The sequence below is a fragment of the Rhea americana genome, unplaced genomic scaffold, assembly GCF_003343005.1.
Source record: "Rhea americana isolate MKP2758 unplaced genomic scaffold, rheAme1 scaffold_175, whole genome shotgun sequence".
NCBI classification, from domain to species: Eukaryota; Metazoa; Chordata; class Aves; order Rheiformes; family Rheidae; genus Rhea; species Rhea americana.
Window position 1 is genome coordinate 1,150,332 of NW_028185872.1, and position 11,255 is coordinate 1,161,586.

The window sequence follows — 11,255 nt, forward strand, 5'->3', positions numbered from 1 at the left end:
AGTTAAGTGTAACTGCTCTTGATGACCCCTGCTAGACTGCAGGGGAGAGAAAAAATACCAGAGCAGTCCTCGGATCTTGTGGTTTGACTTGTCTGTCCTGCTGGAGCTGAGAAGCTCTTTCCAGTAGGACGGTGTGAAATAACAGGCATGCTAGGATGGCAAGTTGCTTTACCSTGCTGCACTGATTGTGGGTGGCCGTCCTGGGGGGCCTGGAAATTGTTTCATGCAAGACAGGATGCTGCCTATGGGAGCCCATGTGGTTATASAGCAAAAAGAAGGGGGATTGGGGGGGGGGGATCCTTTAGCTCCTCTGCAGAGAAAAGACTCTCCCTGTTTCTCCTACGCAACATGAAGCATGAGCTCCAGGCCTGACCTTAAAGAGGAAGGGAGAGTTAGACCTACACGTAAGATCAAAGGTGCAATTAATCTCTAGCGCTTTTCCATTTGTAGCAGGTCGCTGCATCCAGAGCTGCTACTGATGGTTTGTTTCATAGGATTGTGTGAACTCCAGCTGTTCTTGGCACACTGAAATTGCCCTCTGGGAGTTATTTATGCACCTGAAAAATGAGCTTCTAAGAGGGATAAATTGTATCTCTACTGTAATGCTTTAGTGCAGCAGGAGTTTGTTTTCCTCCTCTTATTTATACTCTGTTGCCAAGGATGTTTCTCTGGTGGCCAAATTGAAAGCTATTTGGGGCAGCTCAGTAGCTGGTTCTCAGTAATGGTTTGAAATTGTTCTCCTTCTCGACACCTCTCCAGAAAAAGATTGTTCACCAAGAAAGGTCGTGGCTCTGCGTCTGGGAGAAGGGGAAGGGAAGGAGGCTTGGAAAGAAGCTTCCTGAACCATTCCTTTTGGTTTGCTCAGCAGCTTGGCACGCTTCGTGCCTGAGTTACGCTTTTGTCGTTCTTCCATGAGAGAGGACAAAAAATAAATGTCCTGGCTTGGAAAACAGGTGGCAGGACAAACAAGATGTTGTCCTTGCTCCTTGCTTTGTGGGAAGGAAGCTAACAGCTTGACAGATGCAAGGGGGGAACCACACTGAATTTAGATCATCACCATAAGTGGTGCTTTATGCAAAAGGACAGAAAACAAACCTGGTTACGGTAACTTAGGGCAGAGCCACTGGGTCATGGACAAGGACCTGGAAACATTAGCCCTGTGGACTTTCAGCCCAAGAAGCTGTGTGAAAGAAGCTGAGTAAATTTAAAAACAAGCCAGTAAAAGGAAGGTGAGAGTATTAGTGATGTGGTCCTGAGAGATGACTCCTCTGTTCCAGAGGAGTTTGTGTTGCTTATGCTAGTCATCCTCTGTATGGTTAACTACTGAATTTTCCTGGTGCTGCAGCTTGATATGGTAGGTAGGGCAGGAGCCTGTTTTGCAAGTGTTTGGTCAGCCCTTCTGCTAAAGGGGTGCATYTGCTTTTCCCTTGAAGAAAAACAACCACAAAACCTACAATCTAGAAGCAAAAACCTAAAAGCAAAGTTAATGTTCTGGAGTATGTTGGCTGAAGCAGGCTTGTGTTCAAGCACCAATGGGAGCTCAGAATATTGGGTGTAACTTCCATATTTGCCAAATTCTCACCTTTTGAGTGTATGTAACCTAGTCATTTCTCTGAGTCCTAATAAAATAGGTGTAATAACATTTTCCTTTTCACAAAACTTTTTTTTTTTGTCTTGATTGTGTTGGCTGTAAACTTTCTGGAAGATTGCCTTTGTGTGTGAATGCCCGGGACCCAGCAGACCTCCAGTCTTGGCTGGACCTTGAGTCTAGTCTGTAATGTGCACATTATGGAATTACTAATACACAGTAAAGCGTAGGTTCTGGATACAATCAAGATACTTCCACTCTGTGAATAGCTATAATCCTCATGTATTGCTTTTTTATTATATACAATAGTTTACTTGTTCTTGAACTTGCACTGTGATACTTCATATACATATTATAGCAATGTAGTAGTGTAGTGTATGCTGCTTCTCGACTTTGATCAGCAGTAAAGCAAAAGAATTACACACAATGTTCTGTTTTATTTAGTATTCTTAACATGCCTAGAGTCAGTTTGAGAAGCGTGCACTTACTGTGTCTTTGTGGATAGCCATGCTGTTTCGTGTTTGTGTGGTTTTATTACCACAGAAGACCATGATCCCAAATACTGACATTTAATTGTGTCATTTTATATCTGTTCTCTGCAGCTCCTTCATTCCCAAGTTCATCAACCACCTATTCAAGTGCAAACCCATTAGCATGGTGGGAGCAGAACAGGTAAGAGAAAGTAATTGCCATTGCTGTAATTTTTTACCACATCTCTGCTCTAGAAGTCAAGGCAGTTGTTGATAGAAAGGGGCAGAGAGCCATTTTACATGTTCTGAATTCTGGTACAGCTGAAAACCTTCTGGTTATCTGAAAAAATTACACTCATGCAGTATTAGTGAACAGGGATATAAAAGATTTTTTTATTCCCCAGGAAAGAGAATAATGCTCTGGTAGAGGGACAGGTTGAGGCAAGTTTTCAGTGATCCCACCTGAGCTGAATGTGGAAGAGGTGCTGAGCACCTTCCCAACCAGATGAGCRCTCCCTTTGCCAGTCTGTAGCACAGTAGTAATAAACCTTTTAAGCACCCATCTGAGGGGTCCTGATGAGACTCAATCTTCAGCATGTTCATGGAAAGGAAAGTGTTGCTCRTGGCAGGAACTGCTGCAGGAAGCTCGCACGTCCTTCTCGGGAAAGCTGTCGTTCTCCTGTTCCATCTTCTCTCAGAGCAGGTGATCTGCTGTGGCCCCTCTGGGGGTTCATTAAACTCAAGGCTGTTGCTCCTCTGCTCAGAAGAGCTGAAGCATGGTCAGCCCGCAGTTGCTCTCTGCCCAGCTTTGTCCAGGTGCCTGTCTCCCTGCTTCCCTTCCGGGGAGCTGCGGGCAGCGAGACGTGATCCAGGCGAAGGAAGGCAGTTCGGTTACTGCTGCTCAAACTGCGTGGATGCTTTTCTGCTCAAACAGCGACCCTTGATGGGAGCCCCTGTCTCCTGAGTTGCATGTGGGTGGGCAGTGTGGAGGGTTTACTACCTTTAGAGCATGGTGCAGCTGCTGGACTCTGACTCTGGGTCTCTGGCACCTGCCTGTGGGCTGGGACCACTCTGCTGGGGATGAGGTTTGGATGAGGCAGGCTATCAGCTGCACATACAGCTGCTCTGCTGTGGGCTGATTTCAAAAAGGAAGAAAAGACAAGATTTGTSCCTAATGGGAGAGCCTTGGGCTTCAGATCAGTGCCTTAAAAGCCACTTGGGTTTTAGGCATCAGAAGATGGGTAGTCATCTGAGCAGTGTGTCTCTGCAAATAGAATGGGAGCTTCCCAAGAAGACATTCCTGTTTCCTTTTAGAAAGCAAACAAATGATCRTCTTGTGCAATGAGCAATAAACTGGAAGTGGTTAAATGGACTCTTTTTTTAAAGTGTCTAAAGTGATTAACTTGTTGCCAGCAGTAGGCTTGTGCTTTTAATATTAGTAAATATTTTGTTGTTGTTCCTAATTTAATGTAATATTTAAGTATTAAGATTTTAAAATTACTGTATTAGAAAAATATCTCCATTTCTGTTCTCTAAAGCAAATTGGAGAGTTAGACTAATCCACAGTGAGTGCATCTCATTGTAGGTGGGACTTGCTTCCATGGGATCAGACTTACAAATGTGCCTGTGGAACTGTTGGGAAGCACCATGTCCTAGGAGCCTCTGGGAATTTCACCTAGCACTTCAGGCACCTAAGGCATTGGCAGCACCCTTATTCCTTGTCTTCCAGCTGTGACAGGCTGTATCCTTCTTTTATTGGAAGTTTTTACTTGTTCAATGGGGTGCTGAGAAATGTTTCATAGGCAGTATTTCTGGATTAAACATTTAGTGTCTAGTTTCCTACAAGTGGAAGAATTCAGTGTTCCAGGTGATTCTCACCACAAGTGCTGCTGCAGGTGTCTAGATGCGCGACCCCATCTGTGATGCTGCTCTCAATGGCGTTTAGGTCCTGAAGTGCTTCAGGAGCTTTGGAGAACTCTGGTCACCTGTCTGCATCTTCAATGCTGCTTTCTCTCCCTGGTGCAAGTGTCGCTGTGGCACGTGCTTTCCCTGCCTTCCTGGTCTCTAGCTCTGCTGTCTCTTTGGTAATAAGAGTGTTTGAAATCTGGATCCTAGCGCACTGTTTCTGGAGGTTTCTACCATTTTGTTTATCAAGGAACAAGATCTATGTGACCTTACTCTATGTAGTAAGTCAGAGGAGCACACAACTGGCTCTTTAAGTGAACTTCTATGGTAAATTAGTAATCCCAGGGATGTGGACTTGCTAAAGTTCCCTGGAAATAGGGTGAGCCCCTACATGTTGTGACTGTGAGAGGCTGCTGAGTGGGCAAAACTCACATTAGACATCAGAACTTACATGGGAAAGAAATCCCTGACCACAGAAAATATTCAGTCTGTGGGGTCCCTCCTAAACATGGAGGAATCCAGCTCTAATGGACAGCATGAGATGACACCAGGCTCCAGCAGTTCTRTTGGGTGCAGAGCTGCTTGTTTCTGATGTGGTTTATGGGCTCCTCAGGACTAGATTGATAGCATCTGTCCATCTCATGCAGACTGAAACAAGCACCACAGAGAAATGATACGTTGCCATGGATAACAGGGTCCAGATTTGAACTAGTRTGACCTGCCACCCCTCCTCTTTGGGTTGGTCTTGCAGGTCCTGTGTGTTTTAACTGAGTTCCCATGTGTGCAGAAAGCTGTACCATAAACATTCATGCTCACTCTGACTGTAGGAGTTTCTGCAGAGCCAGTAATGTTGTACATTGCTCAAGAAGAGCAAACTTCTCTGTTTCTCAAAGAGCCCCTTTGCAGGAAATGCACTGAGTCTGAGGACAGTCTGGCAGGTTTTCACACATGGTCCTACATAAGTAAATATTGCTCTTCATCCAATCTATATTCAGATTTCTGTCCATCACAAGTCTTTTCTCACCTCTTTAAATCTACCTTGTGCAGTTGGAAGGTTGCACTGTTGGGGTAATTTCACTCTAAAAGTCTAACTCACAGCACTTTGTCATCAGATGATGGTTGAGCTGTGATGCCCAGCTCACTTGGTTGTTTTTAGGGGCTGTTACTTGAAGCTTATTTAGCTGCTGGTTTAGTAAAAACAAACAAACGAGCCATGAGTTTCAGTGTGTCAGTAAGCACAGGATATTGAGCAGTTCTTGACTTAAGTATTGCGCTGCGGTTTCATTTTTAAAGGAAAGAAATCAGCAAGTGGTTGAGTAAGTGTAGAAGATCTGTTGTAATTGCTGGCTGCTGCGAAAGGGAGCATGGTGTTAATTGACTTGACATTAATATCTGTCTAATTAATGATACAGTTGCAGGTAATCAAGGTTGTTTCACTTTATGCTATTAAAGAGAGAGGACTGGAAAAATCTATGCTTTATGGGCCATATGATTAGCTGCCATAAGTTACTTTATGTCAATAGAATAATGTTCTGTTAAACAGTGCTGATATGTATTTGAGTGATCTTGTCTTCTCRAACTGCTATTACATGGATTGATTCTTCCTATTCCTACAGTCTAGTTACTAAGAATTTTTCAGTGTGTAAACTATTAAATGTGTAAGTATATTGGATTCTAGCAGCYAATGGAGCTTGGTTAAAAGGGACATGAATAACAAGGTGTGATTAACTCTTGCAGCTGCTGCTGGATACTCACTCTCTGAAGATGGTTCTCCTGGATCTGCCTTCCATTGGATCCCAAGTGGTGAGGAAGGCTCCAGCCAGCTACACCAAGATAGTGGTGAAAGGCATGACTCGGGCTGAAATGATCCTGAAGGTAACTGAAGACTGTTGATAAACTGCCAGCCAGACTGCTGGATGGGGAATGGGAGTGAGTGAATTCCAGGGGGCCCTTCCTCTGAACGCAGCGCTGCAGATTTTACGTGAATGTATGTGTGCTTGTACGGGTGTGCTGCCAGCTGTTCTGCAGAATTGGCTCGTTTGCCTTGGTTTTGCTGCAGCTCTCTTTTTAACATCACATTTGAGTTTTCATCCCCACTTTTCTAGATAACAGTGTGTTCAAGTCCTGCTTACTAGCAAAATTGAGGCACAGAATGCCCATGGAGCTTGTTTCACAGTTAACGTCCTTACGTGTCTGCTTCGGGGCTAACCCTCCAGTTCAGGTTAGTCCAGGCCTTTGTGCAGACTTGGTCAGGCAGGGGAGCCAAGCTGTGCTTGAGTCACCTGTTTACTGTCTAGTGTAACAGCCAGTGCAAACATGTCTGAGTCTGTATTCACCAGAGACCTTTTTCATTTTCCAGACCCAGTGCCTGGAAAATGACCCCAAAGCAATGTGTTGTCTTCATAAAAAGTAACAAGCAAAGCAATCTCCTCTGCCTCCCCACTGCTGCCTGTCAGGAAGCAGAAGTTGGGTTTGATCACATGAGAAGCTGTGGGAGCTTTGCAGGTTGTGCCCCATCATCCCCGATGGGGTTGTCCTCTGCTCGCTAGCGAAGCTGTGAGGATGTCTCTGTGCTTGTGTTAGCGGGACCTGGTGTCAGTCATGACAAGCTGACAGCAGGGGCCTCACGTAAACCTCGGCAAAGGCAAGGAGAGGGATGCCGAGTCCATGTTGTGCTGTGCTTGACCGCTGTTCAGCATGGATTTGCAGCCATGCCCAAGGTAATGTCAGGGTTGAGTTTGCATTTGGAGCTCAAATTATGAAATTCCGTGCTTTTGGAATAAAATGACTGAGGTGCTGTTAGATAATGTTAAAGCAAGTCTAAACTTTTTTAGAAATGACCTTAAAGACTGTCATGTTCCTGCTAAGRGGGGTAAAGATTGGTGCCTCTTGCATAGAGAAGCATGTCTTTCCCCAGTGCATATGTATGAATCAGAACAGCACTAGAGTTAAGTTGTTGTCTACCCTTAACATCACACTGGCTTCGTCAGGAATGACGTGAGGGCAATATAGGAAATCCATTGCTGCCGAGCCCCGCTCCTCAGGCAGTGAGTGCAAGCTGTGGAAGCACTGCCGGATTCATAGACTCTGCATTAGCAGCAGGGCTGCTTTTTCAGACACAGCATGCTTGCTGTGCTGCTGTATGAAGCACTTTTGCTGGCCCCAGGTGAGAGCTYACTGTCAGTGTAACTAGCAATTAAGCAGTGATACTTTTATTGTGTTCAGGGCCACAGAGCTCCGCAGAGATGTTTTACAAAATAATGCTCCTGTAATCAGCTAGTGACCAGGCTGAATGACTGGCTGAAGTGGATCTGCTAATCACAGCAACTGAGTCTGATCACACTTAGGGTAACCCTAAGTGTAACCCACGCACCAGCATTTGAGACTAGTATCAGCACCCATCTCTTAGGTGTGCGAGAGGAAAAAGCTCTCCAAAGTGACTGCTACCAGTGTTTCCAGAGGAATGTTTGCTTGCAGGAACCCAGCACTGAGCGTTCGTTTGAGGCCATTCTGTTTGCTTTGTGGGTTGTTTCTTTTTATCAATACTCCTGTTTGCTGTTTCCATATTCTGCATTATAGTCTTTTCCTAAGAACCGTCTCACAGGCAGTACCTGATCAGAAGTACAGGCTAACATACCTCCTTAGTGTTTTCAGGGCTCTCCTACATAGCAGCAAAATGGTTCAGAAGTGATGCCTCTGCACAGGATACCACCATGCATTATTTTACCCTGGTTTATACTAGTGCAGCTAATTCAGTTGAAGTACCATTAAGCCCTAGATGACACGAATTCATTCATCTAAGCTGTACCGTGCATGGATCCAGGCAGGGAGGAGGGAGTCAGGGTGTGCAGGTCCTGCAGAGCTGTTTCATTTCTCCTCTGGCTGTGGCGTCCAAAGTTCCAACTTTTCAACTTGGCATAAGAATTTTACAAGGGCTGTAAATTAAGAGTTTATAAGTGTATACATGGCTATGATGTTTCATTGGTCTGAAGTGCAGGGAAAGAAAGAAAGGTCTCAGTGACAGAATACAGTATGGGGTGAAATGGGTCAATGGAAACATATGGAAATGTTATGAAAAGCAGGGAGGAGTCTGGTCCTGTGCTATTTTCTCCTCTGCATGTGTGCACATTTGCACATGYGTGTGCACAAACTTCCTCAAAAAGATGGTTTTGCTGCCCAGCATTAGCAAAACATGTTCTTTATGGAGCTCATTGCTCATAAAAAGGAAATACAGATAGGAATAATCCTCTTTCCASCTTGAACTCTATTTTAATTTTGTTTCTGACTTTATCTTCATTGGGACTAAGAGGGCTCTGAGCTCTGGGGTGGAAGTCAGGAGGGATTAGGGTGCTGATCAGCAGCCTGCATCCTGTTCGCTCTGGAGGAACATACAAGTGGAGCTGTGCCCAAATCTGGCTACATGRGGGCAGCTTGCATCTGCCAGGTCAAATATCAGAAGAGAGAGAGAGCGAAGCAGGTTGCTGTGATCCATGCTGCTGTGGGCAGGGAGCATTTGCAGAAAGAGCATCATCAGGTTACCCCGTATGGTGCCACTTCTGCTCCACTTCTGGAGAGGAGGGAGCATGAGGAGCCCACAGCTCCGTGTGGGTCTGGAGCACCCCCAGGCCCCCGCTGCSCGCTCTGCGACGGGCTGGGGCTTCCCACCGGCCCCCTCACCTGACTGTGCGTTGACTTAACACACAGAACTTGCCTGATCTCTCTTTCTTTTCTCCCTTGGCAGGTGGTTATGGCTCCGCATGAGCCCCCAGTTGTGTTTGTGGACAACTACATCAAACTCCTTGCTGACTGTAGCACAGACACTTTCCAGAAGATACTAGACATGAAGGTTAGAGCTAGTCTTACAAAGTTTCTGTGCTTCTGTTAGAACTGCACTGAAGTCGGTGGTGACTTTTTCAGTAGAAATACAGAGGGATCTGGGAGTGGGAAAAGCACTCTGTAGGACGAGTGCATCCTCTCTACTCTGAAAACATGTCGAGTTTCTACTGGAGAATAACTCTTGAATTTGCTTTGTGCTCACAACTGTGCTGGCTCCTGTGGCTGAGCTTAGTTGTAGCTAGATCATTCAGAGATTTGCATACAGGACTCAGTGGGTGAGCAAAAGACTGAGACTTGAAACGGGCTCTCCAGCAGTTACTGTGCCAGCTCCCTGATCGATGAAGTCTAACCTGCTTGTTTCACCGTTCTCTGCTCTTTCAGGGGCTGAAGAGGAGCGAACAAAGCAGCATGCTGGACCTCTTCCGCCAGCGCCTCCCAGCACCCCCCTCCGGGGTGGAGAACACCAGCTCCCTCTCGCTGAGCGCTCCTACGCCGGAGCAGGAGTCCTCTCGCATACGGAAGCTGGAGAAACTCATCAAAAAAAGGCTCTGAGTGAGCAGAAGGAAAACTTGTTGCTCAGGACTAGCTGCAGGCACTGGGAGCAGAGTTCTTCAGACTTACTCTTTACACTATGCTGCTGAAAAATCAGTGTCTGGTCACTCTCATGCCCTACGATCTATTAACCATGAGAGACTGCGGCACTGCATCTCCCTTCAGATCAAGGGAGGATCTGACCAAGGAGTTTGCCCTGTAGATATCCTAGCATGAGTGAAACTGAGGACACTGCTAGGTCCACGTGGTGGAGAAAATAAAGGTACCTGGAAGCCATGGGCTAGGAAAATGGTTTAGGTGGATTATCCACTCAAAATATTTGGGTGGGATACGCTTGGTGTGCTGTCAGCCCTGCTGGGCTCTCCCACTGCAGCACTAAGGATCCTGTCTGAGAATTTGAGGTTATTCCCCACTCCATGTTGAGAGCTGTTTCTCTATTTCATTGTTTATTTAAAAAAAATAAAGGAGCTTTAACAGATGGGACGCGGGCACCTGCAGCACATGGAAATCATTAGCAATGCCCAGGAGAGAACCCCGAAGCAGATTTCTCCCCTGCTCCCTGGGCAGGCAGGCAGGCATGCAGAAACCACTAGTGAAACAGCGAGGCAGAAATCCCTTTCTGAACRTGAGCAAAGGAGTAAAGGAGAAGTGGATTCGTGTGTTCTGCACTTTGGCAAATCGCCTGCCAGCAGCATCTGTAGCTGTTGCAGCTTAAAGGCCAAACCAGACGTCTGCTGAGCCTGTCTCCAGCTTCTTGTTACTTCTCCCGCGTGTGCTGGACTCGCTCGCCGTCCCCAACGGGAGTTTCCGTGCTCCTCTCGCCCTCTCCCTGCAAAGGGCCCTTCAYGGAATAAGCGTCGAACGGCAGCATCCCTCGGCCCCCCGCCGCCAGCGCGTCCCGAGCCCGCGTGTGCCCCTCTGGCACCTTCGCCGCCCTGCGGAGCAGGCGCTGGGAATGTTGGTCTTGGTGAGGAGCCTGCGGCTGCCAGGGCTTAGAGCAGCCTCGGACGTCAAGGGCCTTCCTCTTCTCCTCCTCCTCCTCCTTCTCCTTGGTCTCTTCCTCCCAGCATCAGCTTGAGCCAGTGCAGAGGAGAAGAGAACCAGAGGTGAAGTGKTTTGGATAACCTGTGTCACCTTTCTGCTCCCGCTGGCACCCAGCCACGGAGCAGGGCTTGGGCTGGGGTTGGTGGACCTCAGCTCTGCTGAACTGACCTTTGCCTGAGCTTCCGGAGGAGCCTCCACGCGGGCATGCACCACCTCGCTGGTAGCCCCACTGGAAATCTTTTTGCGGGTCCCTGAGACCGGAGCCCGGYGGAGGATGCCGCTGCTCGGCCGGGAGAGCCGCGGCCGCGACGTCCATCGGGGGCAGGCAGCACTCGGAGCAGCGGGGACTCGCGTCGGAACGGTTGGCAGGAGGGATTCCAGAAACTATTCCATTTTTTTTAGAAATATTCTCTAAATCTGTTGTTACTTCACTGAGTTTCTCGTTTCCTATGCTGATTTCACAAGGAGTCGCATTTGCRCTTGGGGTATGTCAAGTGACAAAAACAGCGTTGGAAGCCCGGCGGGATTAGGAGCAGCCTTTCCCGGAGGGCGAGTGACGCTAAGGCGTACGCGCAGAGCCGTTCCTGCGTTAGCAAGTGCAGCAGCCAGGGCGGAAGGAATACAGGGTTTGCAGAGATTCATTATTCCCMGGGTGGATGATAAATAATTTCTTTTAGATTAATTTCTCTTTGCGATGTCTGTGACGACTTGCTAAATAAATCGTGAATAGCTGAAGACTACATTCAAGYTATCGTCACGTGTCTCTCCCAGAAGGCTTCTCCTGTTCCATTTTCTGCGTTTAATTCCAAAGAGAAAAGGAAAAATGGATTTCTAGCTTCAACCTTTGGAAGAATGCTGTA

At 47.0% G+C, this 11,255-nt stretch overlaps 1 protein-coding gene across 1 annotated transcript in view; it reads left to right on the forward strand.

Annotated features, from left to right (window-relative positions):
• VPS53 (VPS53 subunit of GARP complex) overlaps positions 1–11,135 on the forward strand; it is a 68,699-nt gene extending 57,564 nt beyond the window's left edge. Inside the window, exons 20-23 of the mRNA XM_085301250.1 lie at positions 2,191–2,260; positions 5,701–5,838; positions 8,705–8,809; positions 9,181–11,135. Of these exons, the coding sequence (XP_085157376.1) occupies positions 2,191–2,260; positions 5,701–5,838; positions 8,705–8,809; positions 9,181–9,351 (484 nt within the window). The 3' untranslated portion in view covers positions 9,352–11,135. The remainder of the gene's footprint in view (positions 1–2,190; positions 2,261–5,700; positions 5,839–8,704; positions 8,810–9,180) is intronic.
• Positions 11,136–11,255: the final 120 nt, after the last annotated feature.